A 23629-nucleotide genomic window follows, 5' to 3' on the forward strand; every position below is an offset into this window, starting at 1 on the left:
ACGAAGACAGCGGAAGGAAGGAAGAAGGAGGAGGAAACAGCAGAGAGTGTTAGTAGTTCGTCGATAGAGAGTAGTGAAAAGTTTTTTTAGTTATAAAGTTTGTGAATGGACCACACTTACCACGCAACAGGAGAGAATGAACCCGAACCGTCATCTGCGAGGAAAAGAAGACGCAACTTCACTCCTTGTGATGCACTCTCTGCGGCGCTTTTCCTCCTGGTGATATATCTCCTCAACGATGGTAGCAGTAGCACCGAATCCCATTCTGTGCATTCAGCCTCTCCTCTCACCCGCTCAGCATCAAACACATGGAGTTCCTCATCTGTATGCTCCGGCTCAAACAGGTATGGCTCTGGGTCTGTGTCCGCTACAAGAAACTCTTCAAAATCGCGTTCAAAGTCGTCCATTGCAGTTACTATAGTCCGGAGATATTGCTAGGCTAAATAAACAGCAGAGCACTGTTTCCCGGCTACCCTGTCAGTCAGTGTGCAGGCTGGAGATTGGTGGAGCAGAGAGGGGAGGGGGGTCCCCACTTAGTATGGCAAACGAGTATGTGTGCAAAGTTAGAAGTGTGTCTGTTACGCCAGAAGAGTCAGAGTTTGGGATGGAGTGGTGTGTTACCGGAGTTTCTGGAGTGCTCAAATAAACGGGCCTTTTTCCCGAACGCTCCTCTGGTCTCCTGCTCGTGAGGGATTCATTACAATATTGTAACATGGCTTAGATTTCTAAATAAACATTCACCTCGTTGCTAGATAGACCTACTCCTGAAAAACTCATGCGCAAGGCTTTTTGTCCCTACGAGGCCACCGTCATTTACCCGACGGGAGGGGTGAGCGAGTGAGCCCTGCAATCTAGAATTTGACCACTGATGTCACTGTTCCCAACGGTTTTCAACCCATTTTACACACTGACCCTTTAATTCTGCAGGTATTTGGTCATAAACCAAAGTATTGGACACCATTTTTGGACTGCTGGTGTCAGTAGAGGAAAAGTCAGAGGATCATCCTGTGGAAACCAAGAATGCCTGAACCAAATTTCATGACGATCCATCGATAAGTTGTGGAAATTTTAGTCTGGAACAAAGTGATGGACAGACATGCCATCCCAAGAGGCACGCTGCTGGCAAGGCTAAAAACATTCTTAGGTAATATAAAGAGTGATGAGTGGCTCAGAAACTCACATCCATAGACAGGTTTAGTGTCATTTTGAACCGCAGCATCTGCAGATTAATTCCATACCAATATGTTATGATCCACTAAGTTAGGCATGATTCCAGATGAATAAATCCTAATATTTCCACCATGCGCAGCTGCACCGTGTACTGGCTGGTATGGTTGCAACCTGGTTTTGCTTTTTTCGTCACACAGTGTCATACCACCCCAGGTGTGTTTCAGAAGCGAGCGTTTTGCCTGCCTGATTTGTAGACACAGATTTTGTTGATTTGGTCTGTTTTAGCAAGTAAGAAAGTAGGCAATTAAATGTTTTTTTGTCTGTTTCTTTTGTTTATTGTTATTTCCTGCTTTGTTATGCTGTAGCCAACATACAAGGTTAAAAGTTTAAGTCTGGTTATGAATTACATGGATTAAAGATTTGCAGCTGTGTTTTAGTTCCTAAGAATACAGCCATCCTTGTATTAACGTTTGATCTATATTTCACATACAGTGCCTGTTAGCAGGAAACCTCAGTCTGCTCTGTGCAACACGCCATGGCTCTGTCAAAATTAGAAGAGGTGTATATACCTTGGACATTTATGAAATGCACTACGCTGCATCCCCTGGAATTAAAACTATTGTTTGGAGTGACTGTGATCAGCCTGGGTGGCTGCTTGGTCACTTGGCGGAGATCTGCACTCTGCTGAGTGTACTTTTCTAGTTTTGTAGGGGTTTTTTGGCACAAATGTCCAATTTGACTAAAGGATGAATTGATTAGATTTTGGGAGTCATAAGTCAATTCTGGTGAACGTGAAATCTCAAGATCACCTTGAGAGAATTTCTTCAAAGTTGGCACAAACATCCACTTTGAGTCAAGCGTGAACTGATTACAAGTTGGTGGTCAAAGATCAAAGGTCAAGGTCACTGTGACCTCATCTGTGGCATTCTTGTGAGTGCAATATCTCAAGAACACCTGGAGGGAATTTCTTCAAATTTGGCACAAACATCTAGAACACTGTGACCTTGCATCAGTCTCATGTTGTGCAAGTGATATCTCAAGAAGGCCTTGCAGGAATTTCCTCAAGTTTGGCACAAATGTCCCCTTGGAGTCAAGAATAAACTGATTAGAATTTGGTGGTCGAAGGTCAAAGGTCAAGGTTACTGTGGCCTCATAAATCATGTTTTTGACCATAATTCAGGAACTGGTATGCTAATTTTGACAACATTTCACACAAATGTCTAATAGGATAAAATAATGAAGTGATGACATTTTATATCCAAATGGTCAAAGGTCAGCTTCACTGCGATGTTCTGCAAAACACCTTTCTGGCCATTTACCGTCATATCTCAGGAACAGAAGGGGAGAAATTTGGTCAGATACTGAATTGGTGACTCTAATCTTGGGTGTCCACCTTGAAACTGTCTTGATTGTATAGCTCTGTGCTGTCGGGGGGGAAGATGTGTGTGAAGCATTCATGTTTTCACAGACATGAGCATAAACTGTAACCACAACTTGACTGGTTTGTGGAGGCATACAACTGCAAAGTGGGAATTCTATTTGGTTTTTGTTATTTTTAATTCAAGTACTGACCATGGCAATCAGCTTTTCCTCCATTTAGTTTTGTTTCTGAGAGTGATTGGTTATTTCCAGGTTGTCAGTCCTGTGCGTCAGAGGACATTTGCATAAGGCTGAACCTTAAAGAGTCTTGAGTGTTAGTGGGCAGTGGCATGTTTATACAGCCTCTGTCAGCGGTGAATGACGTCCTGTCTTGTCTTCAGTGTTGGAGTCTATAGGTGTGAGTGTGGTGTTAGATTTTTTGTATTAAGAGAATGTTTGTTTTTCCCCACCTCGATTTATGTTTTCATCTTTTCTTACCGACAGATACATATTTTTTACCTATTTTAAGTGTCCAGGTTTATTCAGAATAAACACAAGAAAAAAGAAACTGGGTAGTTTGTATGAACAGTCATAAAAGAAAATATTCTCACTTTAGCCCCCAAATGAAAAGTTGTCCACCAAAAGTTACACAAAAATGATCATATGTATATAAAAATGATTCTCCTTTTAAATATGATGAAATTTCACATCTGGGATGTCATTGTTCATGCCCAACAAATGTTGCTACATTTAGTTTGTTTTCCAATGTGACACTGTCTAGTGGAAGATAACATTTTAATAAGCTGGTTGGTCCTTTGTTGTCATCTGTAACCAGACTGTTAGTGCCCCACATAGTAAATCCCCGGCCGTCAGTCGTCTTCTCTCCTCAGTGAAGCTGTGAATATTTCAGCAGTGAGCTGCAGGTTCTGGGTCAGTGTGTCAGTGTGTGATCTGCTGTGACAGACTGCAGAAACTGAAAGAGGGGCAGGGGGGAGAAAGCCTCATCACACTGAAGAGGAGGAGGGGCAGTTCACTAAGTAAATCACTAACTGCTGATCACAGAGCAGCTTGAATGGTGATATTACAGATAGATACTATTACACATCAGTAATACAGGAGTCTAGGTCATCATTGTGACACTGATAAAACCCCAAACATGTTACATCCTTCTCCATTTTGGACAGATATTTCAACTTGAGATCTGACCGGTCAGTCACAACCGTTCATCTAATGTGGGGCATGCTTGAGACAATGATTTTGAAGAGAAGCCTTGTTGAGGCATTTTTGAAGATCAACAAGTGGATCAAAAATAGTTGGAGCTTTTCCTATTGTTTCAAATAGGAAATAATAGAAACGTTGTGGATAGTACCAATGGAGCCATTCTGTACCGTCCCCATTTTTGGTCACCCCTCTGTTGGGGTACCCAGCACAAAGATCTGGTACTAAAAGGTGGAGCTCAAAATACTGCAGTCTGTTGATTGGTCAATAGTAGACGGTCACTCTGCTCAGGGCTGAGCTGTGGCTGGTTTTGAAGCTTATGTAACCACTGTTCATACAGTGGAGAGTTTTACATTAGTAAACTGTAACTATAAAGTAATAACTAAACTATAAACTTAACTAAAAATGATGTTTTGTCGCTTCTCGCAGCAGCTGGAGTCTGAGAAAAAAGTGTGACTTTTTTTTGTGAACTCAAAGAAACATCGCAGAGCGTTGTTCCTGTGGACTCCATCAACACTAAACCCCTGAGCTTGCCTGAGAAGGACTAAATGCAAAAACACACTGGTAAATACCCCATTGACAGTGACTCGACAATAAATTAGGTGCAGACTTTCCTCTGTGTCACTTGTAAAGAACCAGGGAATACAGTGAGTGCTGGACAGAGCAGTGAGTGACAACAACCCCACCTAAATTCAAGAGTTCTGCTTGTGGTGGAAATGCTACACAGACGTAGTGTCTAGGTACTATGTCTGAAAGGTTTTGGTTCCAAAGGTACTATACCGAAAGTGTTTTGATGGAAACGGGGCTGAAGAGGCACACAGCAACAGCGCAGAGATGCACAATGTCTGCAAAGAAACTCATAATTACCTTTGAAGAGATGCACAATGACTATGAAAAACTCAAAACAGACACCAAGAGATGCACAACATCCACAGAGAGTCCCACAACAGCCTCAAAGAGGCTCTCTTTGCAGTCGTTGTGCATCTCTTTAAAGGAGAAGTCTGGTATTTTGCACTTTGAGCCCCATTTCTGGGTTGTTTATGATGAAATAGAGTGGCTAAGACCAAAATAGTGACGATTGCTCATTTTCGGAGAATTTGGCTTTCCCCTGCCTGGCTTAACACTGCTGCCTATGGCCATGAGTGAATCTGTCCTAAAACCACCCTAAATGTTCGTTTTCAAAGCCATGAAACTCACCGAGTGGTCAGTGGTGTTTGTTGATGTTCTGATAAAATCGTAGCAAACTGTGGTTTTCATCCATGTTTTCGTTACTCATCTCAATTGTGGAACTATTTTTTTCAGCTGCCTCACACCCGTGTATAAACTTCCAACTGATTGTTTGTTTGACCCTGAAGCGTTATACACTCCAGCCCACTTGATGGCGATAATGCTCTTTTATGTGTGTGTCGCCAGTTGGCAGGAAACCATTGCAATATAATGGGACACAGAAAAGAAGCAAAAGAAGAAGGTTGACGTGTTCAAAGGCATTGTACTGCGAAGGCTGTTACAAGCGAGTAATGCATTGTGCAATTGTTAAAACTTATTACAAAACTTTTTCATTCGTTCTCGTTCATCCTCCAGGATCACACACAGCACTGTCAAGCCGGCACTTTCACTGAGCTTAAAGACTACAATGACTTCAACCTTGTCGTAAACAACCCCCTTTCCGTTTCCGGTGGCGGATTACTACCAACGGACAATAAGGCTTGGATTACACAAAATGTCAAATAAATCATTACGGAAACCACAGTTTGCTGTGATTTTTATGTCAGAACATCAAGGAACACCACTGACCACTCGATGAGTTTCATGGCTTTGAAAATGAACGTGTAGGGTGGTTTTAGGACAGATTCACACATGGCCATAGGCAGCAGTGTTAAGCCAGGCAGGGGAAAGCCAAATTCTCTGAAAATGAGCAATCGTCACTATTTTGGTCTTAGCCACTCTTTTTCACCATAAACAACCAAGAAATGGGGCTCAAAGTGCAAAATACCAGACTTCTCCTTTAAAGAGATGCACAACGACTGCAAAGAGATGCACAAAGACAGTGAAGAGACACCCAATGACCGCAACTTCAGAGATGTGCAATGACCAAGAAAAATATAATTGTCAAGAGATGCACAACAACAGTGAAAGGCTGCTCAGCGACCACAAAGAGATGTGCAACAACTGTGAGAAGATGCAAAATGTCTCCCTGGTTTTATTATTATTATTATTATTTTTATTTTATTTTATTTTTTTTTCTGAGGCACACAACAAAGATGAAGAAACACACAGTGGCGTTACAGAGATGCAAAGTGGCCTCAAAGAGACACGTAGTGACTGTGAGGAGATACACCATGACCACAAAGAGGCGTTCAACAACTGCAAAGAGATGCGAAATGACTCCTCAGTTTCATTATTTCCAATTTTTAACAGAGAATCACAAATACTTATCAAAGCATCAGTGACAGTAGACATGATTCTTCTTCCCTGCTTTTGGTGATTCACACTCACTTCCTGAGAGCCACAGTTCTAGGTTTCTGTATTTCTTGGAGCTGGAGCAGCTTCTCCTCCTCCTGCAGCCTGGAGTTGAAAAGGGCAGAGCTAATGAATATTCTAATCTGGCCTAGATTCCATGATAAAGCCTTGTAGGTGCTTGATGACAATGCCCATTACCATGTCTTTGAAATATGAAATGTGTTGGAGGGGGATGTGTGTGTTTGTGTGGAGGCAGGATTAATTTTTGGAGGCAGTCAAAGGTCGCTGCAGATAAACAACGTCGCCCGCTGAACTTGGAAACAGAAAGCGGGTGTTTTTCTGCTGATGAAGGTTTTTGCAGCCACATTAAATCAAGTTGTTTTCCAGGTCAGCATTTGATGATCAATGAAATCAACTGGATCGTTTATTTTTACCTTTTTTTTCTCTTCTTTTCCTGAAGCGTAAGTGGTTGCGTACACCTCACTCAGGTTTTCTCAGTAATACCGCAGTGTACTAGGTGTTTGCCCCGAGTCATCTGACAGGACGCAGATCAGATCAGGAGGGTGTAAAGCTTTAGGGGCGAGTTATCTGACACTATCAGGAACAGAGTCGGGTTTAGGTTTAGTCAGGTTCTCAGCTGAATTTCATGTTTAGTGCTTGCTAGCCAATATTAGCATCCTAACACACTAAACTAAGATGGTTAACATGGTAAACCATGTTGTCTTTGTTACCTTGCAGACGTTAGCATTGCAGGTATGATCTGCTCTGTGGCTTTGAATGTGATGCTACGTTACCACTGTAGATAAACCCTCAAGTAATGTTTCTCATAACAGCAAGAGACTGGCTTGTATTCTGTTTCTGCTCCATTTTTTTCTCCCAGAATGACCTGGAAACAAAAACATGCCAACAGGCATGAATCACCTTCTGCGGCCCCTAGGGGACATTCATCATGTTCCCATGTGCAAACAGGCTACTCCAATCTATCAAGGTCACCTTTCCTTCTTTCGGTTTTAATAAACTATTTAGATTGTTCCTCTGTATATTAAACTATTTCCTTGACAGTTTGAGGACAACATGCTGTCAGTCACAACCACAAAGATATTTATTTTCTACTTCAACATGATATTGTCCTTTTTGTCCCTCAGGACTCAGCTGGAGGTAAACTGACAATTTAAAAGTGATTCCTCAGAGCTGGGAGAACAGCAGCAGTTTTTCTTCCTGGTGTTGAGAACCATTAAACATGATCTAAGCCAACAGAGGAAATAAAGAAATGATTCTTTGCTCTTAAACATTTTAGCTCAGATTAAACTAGAACCTAAAGAAATTAGAGAGATTGTTTTTCATCATTAAAAGTATGAATTCAAACTGTAACACAAGGTGCCCTCTGTTTGTCTTCCAGTTTCTCTTCACCTCTGTACCTCCCTGTTAAGCTGCTTCAGTTCATTAGTGACAGTGTGATTTCAATCAGGAGAGACTTGTTCTGAGAGAAAATAATATTTATTTAAGTGTACACATAAGTATGAGAAATGTGAAAAGTCTTTGCCAATTAGACCCCATTGTGATATTCCATGAGGGTGGTAAAGACATAGTAGATTAGAGAACCGCCCCTATGGAGTCTAGATGCTGGTGGTTGTACTGGTGGTAATGAGATGAGATGAAGAGGGAGCTGGGGATCTGGTTGTGAAGAAGAACTGGCTTTTGATGAACTTGTCCTGGGCACTGGATAAGGTGACTGGAGGTGAATGGGGTATAGGAGGGCGCAACAATTCCACCTAAAATGACAGCTGACAGGAGCAGAGAGGAGAACAGATTTAAAGTTTGGCAGTAGCAACAAATGGCTGAAGGAGATTGTGGCAAAGTTTGACTGGCTAACTAGGAGAGGGAACACCTATAGTCAGCTGATTGGAGGAAGTGGTGGGAGTAGGACAGAAAGAGAATTATGAATGAATATAGCATAAAGAAAGTCTTCCCGATTAAACTTATGCTGAGCTTCATAGAGTCGACATTAACAGGTTTGAATATGGAAGCTCATCAGCAAATAATCTGAGCTTTAACCAAACAAAAAGTGAAAATGCAGAAGGACAGATTTATGAGGACAGAGTCATGAGAAAATCTGTGTTTGTGTCCAAAAAGAGGAATGGTGTCTCTTGATTTGAGCGAACAGCAGCATCCTTTTCTTGTTTATCTTCAAAGTTGCTCTTTTTTCATATTAAATATAAAGGCAACTTAGAGAAGGTTGTTGTTTTTGACGTGTCCACAAGTGACCATCAGTGGAGGCTCTGTCATAATTGCAAATTGTCTGAACAAAAAAAAAATGATATTCAACAGCGGTTAGCACTGTCACCCCACAGCAAGAGGGTTTTGGGTTCAAAACCACCAGCTGGCTGAGGCCCAGCCGCGTGGAGTTTGCATGTTCTCCCCGTGTCAGTGTGGGCTTTCTCTGGGTACTCCAGCTTCCTGCCACAGTCCAAAGACACGCAGGTTAGGCTTTATGCTTCACTTCTCTGTAGAGCTTGGGTACAAGATGTGTTGATGACAAAAACCTCGGGATGGAGTCACATACCTGGGTTCCAGTGGTTTGAACATGTAACAAAAGACTTCATTTTCAACAACACTGTATGGACGCAGATCTTTGCACATGAAGTAGCTGATGGACTGTGTTATTTTCTTAGCTCTCTCAGAGTTGGATGGTAGTTTTGTCAAGCTAAGTGTGTCCAGTGTTGGTTGATTTTTCGGTGGAGCGAGTTTAGCGTTAGCTTGACCTCAGCACCTCTTTCTCTGAATGGTGGCGTGTGAGGTGAGCCCTAATCTTTGCAGTATTCCCAGAGTATTTATTCTCATATGATACTGCTTGCAAATCGCATGTGTCATATCCAAGTACTCCTTTAATTCCATGTGCATCCTGTATTGATTGCCCCCCTTTAGAATCTACAAAATAAAACAGGAAACAGATTAAACATAAATTAATTACATGTAACAAGGAAGAGCACAAACAGAAAACTCCAAAACAAAGTCCACAAGATAACAGAATATCAACAAAAACCCATGACATCTGTGATAGACAGTGATTAAATTATTTATGTGTCACGTGTCACAGCAGTCCTTTTGAATATGAGGTCCAGAACTTTGCTGGTCTGTTATTATTAAAGTAATATAACGCGTTACCAGCAGGATTTCAGGAAATATTATTACATTTACAGTGTCATGTAACACATTCACACCCGAAATAAACTGTTTATTGTCTTCATTTTCATTCACCCACACCCCTCTACATCTGCCAGTGCACCAACAGAAGAAACGTCATCCGAAGGTTGTGTGCTGTGTTGTGATGTCATTAATTACACGCTACCTTATAGACGGGTGCCGGTGATCGTGTGTGTTATCATGTCCAGTGTGTTTCCATTCATATAGCCTACATACACATATCATATTCTGCTAATAATAAGTAACTTATTACTCTACACAGAGAGTAATTTGTAAATGTAACTTATTACTTTTAAGTGAAGATAACTACTGATATGTAATGTATTACATTTTGAGAGTAACATGGTCAACACTGGTGGTGTTAGGTTAAGTGAGCGTCACGTGATGGTGAAGAGCCCACAAACTGATACTACCTGGAACTTTAAGTGTGAATATTGGGACAGACCTGTCAGATTTTCTATCACAACATTTAGCTTGTCTGTTGTAGCTGTATGTCAATCAAATCCAATCAAAGATCAGCTGTGAGGGCAGCATCTCCACTCTGTAAACGTCATTGTGTTTCTATAGTTCCAACAGCTTCAATAAATTCAGGAATCACAAACTTTCATTCATATCAGATCACCTTCCTAGTAATGAATCGGGACTTCCAGTATTTGCACCAAGAAGCTCCAGAAAAAAAGATGTGTCAGATTTAGAAGACTACGGTTTTAATCATATTTCATCAACATTTTATATCTTGTGCTGCTGTGTGTGTCTTTGTGTGTTTGAATATGTTTACTGAGCATCTTTGGCACAATACTTTTGTTTAGATGAATTCAGTTCTATCTTATCACATTTCTAGGTTGTAGCGTGAGTGTGCAATGAGCAGCTGTGTCATGTAGTATCAGACCAGGCTATGCATCAGCTGACACTTGAAAAAAGAAGAAACTTGGTCACTGGAAATAAATGGATGTATAAGCACTAACATCCTTCAGTTTCTCCAGAGCTCCTCAGAGTCAGACAAAAAGCGGGATTTATGCTTATAAAATCCAATGGAGAGATTAAAGGCTGCATAAGAAATTTAGATACAACAAATATCATTAGAGTCTTTATAAAGTTTTGTTGGCCTCAGGTGACTGAAATCTCAGGTGACTGGAAGGACTGAACAAGGAGACGCAGCGCTGCATGTCTGCCTCCACAGGCTGTTTGACAGTGATGGAACATCCTGTCGTGTGTGTGCGTGTGTGTGTATGTTTGTGTATGTGTGTGATGGCAGACGACCAGATGGCTGATGGGAGGAGACTTGACAGGAGAGGTGAACTGTACCAGAGGGCAAGAGCTGAATGGAAAACACACATATTACATGATGTATGTACACAGGATTTGATTGCTTTAGAAAGATCTAATTAAAAAATCCATAATACAGATTTTTTTAAATTAATTAATTAATTTAAATGATTAAAAATGAAGTTGCAGCTGAAACGCTCCACAGGTATTCAAACTGGTATAAAAGGTGAGGATCACCATGATGCTCTCTCCTCCTGCTGTCTGACCCTGATCACACTGAGGAGTGTTTTTACACTGAGAGGCATCATGCTGTTGCAAACCAAGTCACTGAGCTGAATAAGACAAACATCATAAGCCCCTTTCAGACATGTTAAATTTGTTCTATGTAACATTGCTGGCATCATATTTATGTTAAAGTAATGGTTTTTTGTCACTCAGATGTTGGTGTATGTTACATAAATGTTCCATAACAGCTTTATTCTGACATGACCAATGTTTGAGGCAAGGCCAGTGCACCTTTCAACAACAAGGCAATTCAAAGCACTTAAGTTATAAAGGTCATAGATACACAGTTATATAGAAAGAAACAGAAAAAAATCCTTCAACCAATTTGAAAAATTCAAAATCACAGAATTTGGAGATACATAGTTTCCACTGGACAGCACCGAGCTTTATGTCTTTTGTGCTACATTTTTTCAGGCTGATCTGACAGCTTAAAATGGGCTCATTCACAGGGTTTCATGGTTTAATTTGTATTTTCTATCCGTATAAGACAGTAATACATTCATTTCATTGCTCTTAAAAGGGCAGAACACATTCAGTCTGTCACTTGTGCAGCTGTGGCCTTCATGTTAATCTGAACTCACACCAAACAGCAACCTCTGAGGCTGAAAAATTAAGCCAATGTAGATGTGCCAGAAACCCCTATGTTAAAATGTACAACAGAAATAAACATGTTTACAGCCTGGTACAAAAAATAGTTTTGGTCTCTCAAGCTAATTTTAACATTCAGGACAAATGTACAGGGGGTGAGTTTTTTTCATAACTTACCTGTTTACATTTTATTAAGGCTTAAATTTACACATATTTGAGGGCGAGGCCACTTGAGTGACAGGCTGTCTACCGCTTCCTCAGCTTCTTGGTCAGATCCACCCCTCAATCCTCCACAGCTCCAGCCTCTCGCCCAAATATGGTCAGTTATGGCTCCAAAAAATCAAGATGGCGACCGTCAAAATGCTGAACTCAAGGCTTCAAAATGGCAGTCAAAAAAACAAAACAATGGAGGACGTCATAGTAGCTATTTCCATTATTTACACAATCTGTGGTTCACACTTGAGGTATTAAAGCAGTTAAGGAATATTTCAGGTTCGTCCTCGCTATGTTGCTGTTGTGACTGTTAAAAGTGACTTGAGTCCAGACCTCTGCCAGCCGAGGCCAAACGTGCTCTGAGTGTTTAAACAATACCTTGAGAACAACGAGCAAAGGAACCTGATCAGGTGAGCCATGAAATACAGTCGGTAACTCATTTTTTAGATTATTCCAACACAACATATATACAGCACAAGGCTGCGGAGGTAACTGGGATGTCCGCTATTTTCCCCTCAAAGAATGACAGATCATTGGTCAGTTGGTTTTCTGTAACATTGTAATGAGCTTACATAGCCTAGCTACATACAAGAAGGATGCTGAATCAGTGCATTCAAATGAATATTTTATCTTTAATAATGTCAGTTTTCCTAAGATGTAATACATTGCAGTCATGGAGAAACTGACACCATATTTTGCAGAAAGTATTGAAACTTAAAAGTTCGATACATTTACATGTATCAAGTCAAAGGAACTGATGCTGTGAAAAAAATAGATCCACCCGTCACTAGAAGTTTATGCAGACATGAGATCAACATGTTGAATTCTCATCACAATTAAGCCGTATGTAACAAGCTGCTGAAAGGGGTTGTAAAAACTAAAAAACAAAATGCACTTCTTATTTGCCCTTCAGTATGCTCAGCATGTTCAAAGGCCAATCAAAATTTCCACCAATATGAATTTTTTGGAGATTTTTAACCATCTGTGTTTTTTAAAAAGGACAAATGTTCTGCATGTTTTTAATATGATGACCTGGTCGCCATGGTAAATGCTTCCACTTCTTTCCTGTTAGCACTGATGTGCAAGCACAGACTTGAAATGATTGTAATCACACACACACAGACACGCAAACACAGTCTGTGACCTTGTCCAGATGGGCCAAGCAAGCAGAGCGTCACTAGAGGAGCGAGTCACCGTGGCCCCAACAGATTTTGGCCCCAGGATCATCTCCGGCCCCCTGTGGCCTCCTGGAAAGCAGCCAGACAGCGAGCTGCGTCACTCTGCTGCTGCTGTGTCTTGACGTTTACCCCAAAATATCAGGCGCACATGCTGTCTGATGACACTGATGACTGTAACAGAAGATACTATGACTCACAATATGAAGCAGTTTAGTTTTTCTGTGTGCAGCTGAGGAGCAAAGCTGGTCCTCTTCATTGTTTCATCAACTTCTTGATGTGACAAAATTTTACCATTTCAAGCAGCCAGTGTGATCTGTCAAAGTAAGGGAGGGAGTTCATTTATGTTTACGACTTGTAGACAGTCATGTCATCGGACATGGTTGCATGTTGATAGGTACTCGAATCCTTAAAGGTATCGACTGAAATAACCCAGTGGAATGGAATGAAAACTTCTCCAAACAATTCCTACATTCGATCCTTTTGTACCAGGATCTAGAAAAAAAATTAACAATTTGTATGGTTTTGCTTGTGACCAATGGTGTCAGATGCTAAAAGATGCCCCGTGCGTCAGCACCAGACACAGAAGGGCACGACAAAGCATCAGTATTTGACAATCTGGGAATGAGAGCAGGTTGAGAGAGCACAAGGTATCACCGTGGCATGTACTCACAATAATGTGACAAACCCAACCTTCCACCTGATCTGAGCTAATAATGATTCATTTTCATTTGTTTCTGTGTTGCAGGTTTGTCAGCAGCTGTGAAGAAGACACACACATGTAAGTTCACTGTTTCTTACTCTCTTTTCACCAGCTGTCTGTTGAAAGGGGAACTAGGTATGACACCCAAGTCTGGTTAAACTATTCTGATTTGGAGGCAGCTGTGTTGTCTCTTCTGGCTCTTCTGGTTTATCTGCTAAGAAAGTGACTGTTACTGGTGGATTTGGGGATGAAAAAGGCATTTAAGATGCTGGTCGTGAGTCCAGGAGCTGGACTCATCTCTGACACAGGCCTGTTTATTTTATAGTAATCTGGTTTGGAAATCATCTGATTGTTTAAGAAATGAATGTGCTGAGGTTTGTCGTCTGTTTAGATGGTTGTCATAGATGGATGATGTCACCCGGGGAACTCCGCTCCATTATTCCAAAAGTTTGCACCTTAAGCTTTTCACTTGTGTGTCAAGGTGTAGATACGTATATCTGTCATTGGTTTTGACCGGACTATTTCCTCAGTAAGAAGTCATTCTAATAGAAATAGTTTAAGTCTTTGGATTTTCCCAAATAATTAAGACACCTTGCATCACAAAAGACATGATTCTGTCAAGGTCTTCAGATGTGATTTTTTTGATGCTTCAAGCCATACAAACAAAGTTCAATTCACTTCGATAGTACTGGGGTGAATAAAGCAAAACTGTGTGCGTGACTAGATATCACTAGAGGTTCAGTAATTTGAAATATTTCTTTTTGTAATTTGGTTGAACTGACTCTTTAGAGATCTGTAGAGGAAGGTGGTCTCAGCTGAACTGAAACCTATTCACCGGATGAGTTTTTAATGCAGCTCTTGCTCTCTATGGTGCACGGAAAGTTTATGTTTTCCTCATTAGAAGCAGTTTTTACTGTAGAACATGTGAGAGTTGCGAGTGTGCAGAATAGATGAGGATGAATGTGTGACTGGGGACTGCTGCCAGAGCCGAGTCTCTCTCATTAGAGCTGATAAGGATGGATAATGAATGTGAGATCCTCCTGCAGTCGTCTGTGCGTGGGATGATCGGAGGGAGAAACGCTGATCCTTCAGGCGCTGTGGAGGCATTTTCCAAACAACTCGTAACGTGCTGCTGTGAATCTATTGACTGGGTCTGATGAGGGGAGGCGGAGAGCTCCGCCGCCAGCCGACGAGCCTTTCGGAGCATAAATCGTCCCCTGTTCTGCCAATTTGGAGGAAGAATGAAGCTCCTGCTGCTCCTCAGTTTCCTCTCTCAGCTGGCAGGAGTCATTCTCGCCTGCAGCCTTCTCGTCTTCAGCACACTGATATTTACTCTGCCGGCCTGTTTTCAGGCTTAATCGTTTTCAATGATGCTCTGCAGCTCAGCCGGGATTTGTTTTATGAAGCAGAGTGGGATGTTGGGTGAAGTGCCCTGTTAGTTGGAGCTGCACTTCAGTCCTTTCAGTGATTCAACTTGATTTTTTTTCAAGGAAGTTTGCTGTTTTTCTCCACTGCATAAATTCACTGGAGCATTGCTCAAGGGCACTTAAATTCCACACTGTCACAGTGGAGAGGTGATACAGCAAGTCAGCAAAAGTCATGTTTAAAGATAGAATCCTTCAGAATTCCATTAGACTTGGCTTACTCTGATTTAAAGCCTGTTGTGGACCGTTTTTTTTTAAAGTTCTTGTAGAGTACTTCATTTTAGAGTTGGACTGAATTTCAGCGTTGTTGGAGGTCATTTTACGCGCAGTGTACGGTGAGGGAGCAGGGACTGATCCTCACCATCCATCGGACATTCAGATGCATTTCTGACATGTCAGAAATTTTTGTCGGCCATCTCTATGTTCTCACATGGGGTGCAGTTGGAAATACTCACTCCACACTCTTGCACACTCTGGATCCTTCATAAATTCTAAGTGCTTTGGAATGTACTGTTCGGTTATTCAGACCACCACACTCTCAGAGCAGCAGAACATACGTTGGGCCCTCAGAGAACCAAGTGCAGTAAATGTGTGATTTACTTAACTGTTTGTTAATGAGACAGAGCATTCTGTTTCATTTTAGTATTGAGCACCAGATTGGATTTACAAACGCACCTATAGCTGAAGCAGAGCCAAGAGTCAGTTCCCCAAGATCAGTGCCTTTTTTTCTCACTGCACCTGCCCGAATTGGGAAAAAGAGCATTCAATAGTGCCATGGCGACATAGTGCATCCCATGGATACAAAATATGGAGGTTTCCTTTTCCTTCTGTCATGACCCATATAAATGAAAGAAACATTGGCAATAAGGCATTACTGTGAACTGTACAGGTATAACCTTACAGACCTCCATTAGCAATTTCTACTTTGCCTGGAGCTTTCAAACTAATCTTTATTGACAGTTATCAATAGCCAGAACAGTCGGCAGGGGCTGACAGGCCATTTTGTTGTCTATTTTACACGTAGCCTGACAATCTGAATGTACAGTATGAACAACATAAATCGTGAGCTTACAGTATAAGTTGGAATTAAACAACATTTCTAAAAGCATACAGTGTATATTCCACGTCACAGATGTTCCTGATTTCAATCTGAGTGCTTTATTATGTGGTATCTGTTGATTCCGAGTCCAGTAAAATACTTAAAGTAAATCAAATATGTATCCCACAGCAAAACAAGAAGCTGCAACCTGAATTACATATACTGCTCTTTGCTTATGATAATTAGGCTCATTCATTCATTCATTTTCCGTGACGTTTATCCTGAGGTTTATCCTGTTAGGTTTTGTGGGGGGATGGAGCCTATACCAGCTGACATTGGGCGATAGGCGTGGTACACCCTGGACAGGTCACAAGACTATCACAGGGCTATAATTAGGGTCAAAGTTTAGCAAATCAGGTATTTTGTCTGAGTTATTGATGTGCCCAAAAATGCAAAACACTGCAACACCAGCAGGCTGAGGTGACTGAACACAACAGAGAACAGTAAAGTCGCCCAGGTGGTGCTGAGTCGACTTCCTCCAGGCTGAAGATGATGGACAGTTTTTATTTCTCAGGCCTGCCCAACATCCACAGACGTTTTGACTTGTTAATGTGACCTCCTGTGTGTGAAACTGTTTGTTGGTTGGTCACATTCTAAGCTGATGGGTATCTTCAGAATTGTGCAGCTGTGAGGGTGAATGGATAGATGTGATTGGTGGACAGGTTTCTGCTGAAGTTGCATTTCTCTGTGGTTTCTTGTAGTCCCGCTCGTCCTGTGGTTATTTTCTCTCTTGTCACCTGCATCACACCTCCTTCCTTCCTCTTCATGCCTCGTCTCTCTTCTTCCTTGAATTGTTTGTTTTGTAAACCGCAGTGACGAAAGGAGGCAGCACAACACGCCATTTGTAGTTACTGTGTTGTTTATGTGTCCGTAGTGATGCTGCTCTCTGTCTGTGCTGATGAGGAGGACTTTTTTTTATCATAGTGAGAAAAGTAATAATCATGACACACTTAGACACACCAACAGGAAACACACCCCTGTTTGTTTAGTTTAAAACAGTCTCCACCAACAGAAAGACATGAGATTAAGAACCATTTTCTCAAATAACTGTTGAGGTGAAAATATTTTTACCCCTTAAAGCAGCTGTGCGGAACTTTACGTTTTCGTTGATTATAGCGCCCCTTTGGTCACAGCGGTATGACACCCACAGCCTGGTGTCTTAAAATTCCGACTGCAGCCGGCAATTACCGCATGCATTTGTTTTGGAGAGCGAGAGGATTAACTAACGTCAGGTCAGTCCAAGTAATTAGTGGAAACAGCAAAATTACTCAGCAAATTCTCCTGTCGTCTTTCTGTTCTGATCTAATCTGTTGTGTATTTTGAGCTACTAAGGCTACCGTAGTAGTGTGAGTCTCAAGTTATTCTGGGTAATGTAGTAACCATGGTTGTGCTACTGGAAACAATGAGAAGCAGCTGTGTATGTTCGGTGTAAGGAGGAATAAACAGTTAACAAGTCATCTGCAGAGTCCACATTATTATGTGAAAAGAATACTCCAACGATTTGGGAGTTATGCCCTTTCTCTCTCTGGATATCTTTTTTGTGTCTGTACGTCCAGTGGCTGGGTCTCAGCGGTTAGCATGGCGCTTGGAGGGGTTCAGTACATCTTGCGCGGAGGGATACACCGGTGAGCAACAGCTGCAGCTGGCTCTGGGACAGGTACGTTAGGTCACTCGGTAAAAGCAAACAAAGAGACGACACGGACGATATTACTCAGTCGGCTGAAAGCTGTCCATCAGCTCCTGCAGGCCTGGGTGTTTTTTCCAGTTCATCTTACGAACATGAAAAAAAGTTTCAATCACGCCAGGATTAGTGATTGCTGCAAAGTTTTCTCCTGATGATATATCTCCCCAACGATGGTAGCACCGAATCCCATTCTGTGCAGCAAAATGGGAGCGGAGGACTCAGCCTCTCTTCTCGCCGCAGCAATGCCCATTGCGTACTGCTTACTCGAAGAACACTGTAAACACGGCTCCTTCTTCTTCTGTGGTTTAATCGCTGTGGCCCGCTGCGGGCGAGCAGAATCACTTCCGCCTCGGGTGCCGTATTCTGGTTTGCTGACTTCCGCTGTGTGTCCGACCCAAGCGAGGCTACGCTAAATAGCCATATAGAGAAAGGCTTTTTTGTCGCTGTTCGGTTCATATGCGGATCTTCAAGGGGGGGTGATACGAACTAGGGACAGTTTTATTAATGGTAAAAAGTTCCGCACAGCTGCTTTAAAGCAACATCGTTTGCAATCGCCAACCGGTCATTTATAGCGGCTTTTATTTTGAATAAGTAAGACTGGGCAACTTTTTAAATTCAGAATATGAAGTGTATTCATTTTTCAATTGTAATTGTATTTTATTAAGTTCATTAATAAACTGTTCAACCATTTAAAATTTGACAGAGGTCTTAAATCATGAACATATTAAAGTTCCTCTCTGGGCGTTAATTAAATCCCCCAACAACTCTCCATGCATTAAAATGGCTTAGATGTAACTTCACACCTTTACCTCATTTAGTATGCAGGGATCTATGTGCAAATATGCAAATTAGTCCCATCTCTCAGCCACTCGCCTGTCGCTTGAGTATATCTGCTACCTTCGACCCTGCTCATCAAACACACAAACTTCTGCTTGTAAAAAAAGTAATAGATAACATGAGCCTATAGCCCGACCACATTAACAGCTTATATTGTGTCGCTGTTAGATAAACACCAGCTTCTCCTCTGATAATCCTAGTTTTGCTGTAGTGTTATGCTAATGATATAGGAAGCTCCACCCCCAATTTGACAACAATGATTCTTTTGGTTTGTGATGTAACAAACACGGAAAGTCACAATCTGTGTGTTTGAGACTGTCATTGTAGGCGGTGGGCCGAAGGTCGCTATCTGCTTTTGTTTTTTAAATGATCGATCCTCAGCGATAGAGTAGCTGCTTTTTTAACATTAACTTAATATATTTTTTCTGAACAAGTTTCCGTTTGTTGGCAGTCTCAATTCGATCATATTTTTATGAAAACTAAACTTATGTTTGATAAACTAAATCAGGCAAACGCTATGGCATACTATACCGCAAACCAATCAACAAGTTCCAGCGTCACCTGACTTGAAGTGTGCCAATGATATTCGCCCAAATAGGAAGTAAACACGGCTCAGAGGAGTTGACTGGAGTTAACTGTAAACAGTATGTAGTCTGTGTCTTTATGCTATCTAACCGACAGTATTCACCTGGACATTTTCTGCATATCTTCCGTGAGAAGCTGAAGACGTTTCTAACGTTAACTTAGTTGAAGTGTTTTGAACAGTTATTCACGTTGTGTATTAGCTCATTAGCCACCGATGTGTTGTTAGCATTCATCACTAGCAAAGTGAACGGACTTTTAGCCGCAGTACAGCTAACTCAGCTTACTAATGAGGCTGCAGTTCATAGTTTCCGATGAGGAGAACCTGAGGAATAAACGGACTGTGCTGTGAGTAACCCAGCTAACGCTCAGAGTATCCTGACTGCACTGCTCGGGCCCCGCTGTCATGGACGACATCGATGGGCCGTCTTCATCTTCACCACTGACTGAATGAATGACTGAAAGGCTGTTACACATCGTCTGGACACATGTGTGACATCTTGATCCTCGCCTTCTGGTTCGAGAGACCATGGAGTTGACAGGAAATCAGACGCAAACTATCAACTATCAGACTATGTGATGACTATGGTATTAGTACTTTTACTGAACAAAAGGATCTGAATACTTCACCATTGTATGATATATGAATATTTATGATATGAAAATTGAAATTGAATGTACTGTCCAAAGTCAAAACCACAATGTTGTACAAACCAATCTGCTGTATTGCCCTCTCTTTATTCTTGCGAGCTCTCTCAATGTTTCTTCTGTTGGCATATTGCATATAACATTCTTGGTGGTAGCCAACATTAGCTGGCACACAAAGACATTTTCCTTTAACTCATATTTTTCTACAGCTATTGCTGTAACTTGGCTTTCTTTAGTATCAAAACTGACCCACTCCAGAGAACTTCTTACAAATGCTGCCCAACTTTCGGCTGAAAACCGTATGATATTAGGAGTAATTGGTATACTGCAGTTCTAACAGGGAAAAAAGCTCAGCCATGGTGTTGGCTGCTTACTGTGCTTCTCTGCTTTTTTGTAGCATTTGGAAAAACACCATATTGACATGTTAACAAAGTTAAAAACTTGATGAAAGGGATCTTTCAATAACTGAATCAATGGAGAAGGAAACATTGTCTAAAATTTAAAAGTTAAGTTTTTGTAATGATAAGAAGTTATTTTGTCACACATAATCAGCACACCCTATGCAGACTTTGACAGTGCCCTGTCCAGACACTGAACAGGGTGGATGCAAGTACTTCTCCTCAGATGAAAACCATTCATCAGGTAAAAACGACCGGCCAGTCACCATCTATATCTCTCCCCCATCAGATTCTCCCTTACCCATGTCATGAAGCATTGCCAGTGGATGGTGGATGTTTCTAGCCTACATTATAGGTCTAGAAGGATGCTGGTGATCTGGGACTGTGCATTGTCATGTTCAGTGTTTCCATCAATACACCTGCAACATCTACTACGTATCTCGTTCTACTTTCGTGTCCTAAGGCTGCTAAAAAGCAGCAACGATAAGGAGCTGGCCTCCGGTGATCAGCGCATCAGGGTAATGATATTATTTGTTGGATATGTTTCCATTCACAACTCCTACAACTGCAGAGCAACACTGGCAAACTGTCCTGTTCTTGTGAGCCTATCCCAGCTGACATTGAGTGAGAGGTGGGGTACACCCTGGACAGTCGCCAGACTATCGCAGGGCTAACACATAGAGACAGACAACCATTCATGCTCACATTCACACCTTTGGGCAATTTAGAGTCACCAATTACTCTGGGAGGAAGCCGGAGTACCCGAGGGTTTCATTTTACTTACACGCATTTTGAAATGCGTGTAAGTAAGGGCTATACTGGAGCAAATCAAGTGTTCTAATTAAAATAATACACAATTTAACAGAATTAAGAGTTATATCAACTTTCACATCTAACTGTCAGCCAGAAGGCAAATGAGTATATTTCCCAACATTTCACACTGTTCCTGTAATGCATCAGCTTTTAAGGCTCAAAAATAGCAAATGTACAAAAAAAAAAAAAAAAAAAAAAAAAAAATCCTTTTGGAATTCTCCTTTAACGTGAATTTGAACCAATCAACCAATCAGTGCCTAACTCTCTCTCACTTCTCATTGGCTGACAGCCATGTTAGTCAGGGGGCAGGACATGGGAGGGCGGGGCCCAACAAAGTGGGTGGCTGATGATGTCACGGTCACATGGATCCTCATGTGGTGCAGAGAGCAGCGAGGATGACAGAGCTGGGAGAGAGCTGCTGCCGATCAGACATACACACACATACACACACTCTTGTCACTGTTTCCTCCATGAGTCTGGATTATAAATATGTATTTTGTGATTTCTGCCATGAAAGGTAAGAGTTAAAAACTCTGTGTTGGTCTGTCTCTCTGTGGATTTTAAAGCGTGTGAGTGCATCTATCATGATCCATCCTGACACATGACAGACTGATGCTTTCATCTTTATTATCTTCATGGTTTTATTTTCAGTTCAAAGTTTAAGTTTTCTTTCTGTGTCCACACGAGTTCTGTCAAAGATGTTTTCCGTCTGAGAAGATGCTCCACTCTGCCTCTGTTTGTCCTCCTCAAAGCGTCTCTGAACAGGTGGTGTGTTTCAGTGGAATTAACAGATTGTTTTCTCCATGTTCAGTAACAACACCGTCTGTATGTTGCCTTAAAAGTCCAGCTGTGTTTGGTGAAGAACTGGTTTCAGTGTTTAGTTGTGTACATGTTATCTTGTGTTTACTGTGGAGCCTGGAAACACGACACCTTCAGTCATCGAGTAAATACTATTTTGGGAGTTGTCAGTCTGAATTGCACTGTAAAGGAATGTGATATGAGAGGAGATGAGGTGAGTGTGTGGTGGACAGGAGGAGGATGTGAAACATGGATGATGAGGATGTGGTTGAATGAAATGTGATAGTTTGAGTAAATACAAGTTGGTGGTCAGGATGAAACCTGGTGAGGTTTTAGTCTGATCCTCAGAGGTTCATTTGAAACACACACACAAAGCTGTAATGAATGCATGCACCCTTTTTAGATTGCATAGAAAAATATCATATTTTAGTATAGACAGAAAAATGATGTCAACAGCCAAAGAAAATCAGTGATCAGTTACATGTTCAAATCTGCAACTGTTTTACAACACTGTGGGTGGCAATGTCTTTTGGTCCTGAAATATCGCAACTACTACTGAATGTATTGTCATGCAATTTCATACAGACATTCATGTTCCCCAGAGGTAACATCTGTCTGAATTTGGTGCCTCACCATGAGGTTGAAGCTGGAGTTTATTGGAAAATGTCTGCACAGTATTTAATGGATTTCCATGAAATTTGGTTTAGGCAGTCATGTTCTACTACTGTCTCAGATTTTGGATATGACTTTATTGTTAGAGTTGTCTTTTCCTGGTTTTAAAGCCTACATTACAGTAAAGTGATGCAATTTTCTCAACTTCCCAGACTGTTTTTGAGCTGTGCTGTTATCTGCCTTTACCTACTCAGTAATAATATCCACTTATTGAAGATTATTTGTCAAGAATCTTATTGTATAAATATTTTGTGAAAGCATCAATAATCAACCCTACAGTATCATTACAATATTGATATTGAGGTATTTGGTATATACAGTACAGGCCAAAAGTTTGGACACACCTTCTCATTCAATGCGTTTTCTTTATTTTCATGACTATTTACATTGTAGATTCTCACTGAAGGCATCAAAACTATGAATGAACACATGTGGAGTTATGTACTTAACAAAAAAAGGTGAAATAACTGAAAACATGTTTTATATTCTAGTTTCTTCAAAATAGCCACCCTTTGCTCTGATTACTGCTTTGCACACTCTTGGCATTCTCTCCATGAGCTTCAAGAGGTAGTCACCTGAAATGGTTTTCCAACAGTCTTGAAGGAGTTCCCAGAGGTGTTTAGCACTTGTTGGCCCCTTTGCCTTCACTCTGCGGTCCAGCTCACCCCAAACCATCTGGATTGGGTTCAGGTCCGGTGACTGTGGAGGCCAGGTCATCTGCCGCAGCACTCCATCACTCTCCTTCTTGGTCAAATAGCCCTTACACAGCCTGGAGGTGTGTTTGGGGTCATTGTCCTGTTGAAAAATAAATGATCGTCCAACTAAACGCAAACCGGATGGGATGGCATGTCGCTGCAGGATGCTGTGGTAGCCATGCTGGTTCAGTGTGCCTTCAATTTTGAATAAATCCCCAACAGTGTCACCAGCAAAACACCCCCACACCATCACACCTCCTCCTCCATGCTTCACAGTGGGAACCAGGCATGTGGAATCCATCCGTTCACCTTTTCTGCGTCTCACAAAGACACGGCGG

General features: G+C 41.5%; 1 protein-coding gene across 2 annotated transcripts in view; it reads left to right on the forward strand.

Annotated features, from left to right (window-relative positions):
- LOC117254784 (nuclear receptor ROR-alpha A-like) overlaps positions 1-23629 on the forward strand; it is a 154109-nt gene that overhangs the window by 77789 nt on the left and 52691 nt on the right. The window contains exon 2 of one of the 2 annotated variants that reach the window (XM_033623207.2): positions 13687-13719. In XM_033623207.2, coding sequence (XP_033479098.2) covers positions 13687-13719 — 33 coding nt within the window. Of the gene's footprint in view, positions 1-13686; positions 13720-21470; positions 21644-23629 lie in introns of those variants that run through there. The other variant, XM_033623189.2, reaches the window with a different exon arrangement.

Source organism: Epinephelus lanceolatus, chromosome 2 (assembly GCF_041903045.1).
Source record: "Epinephelus lanceolatus isolate andai-2023 chromosome 2, ASM4190304v1, whole genome shotgun sequence".
Lineage (NCBI taxonomy): Eukaryota > Metazoa > Chordata > Actinopteri > Perciformes > Serranidae > Epinephelus > Epinephelus lanceolatus.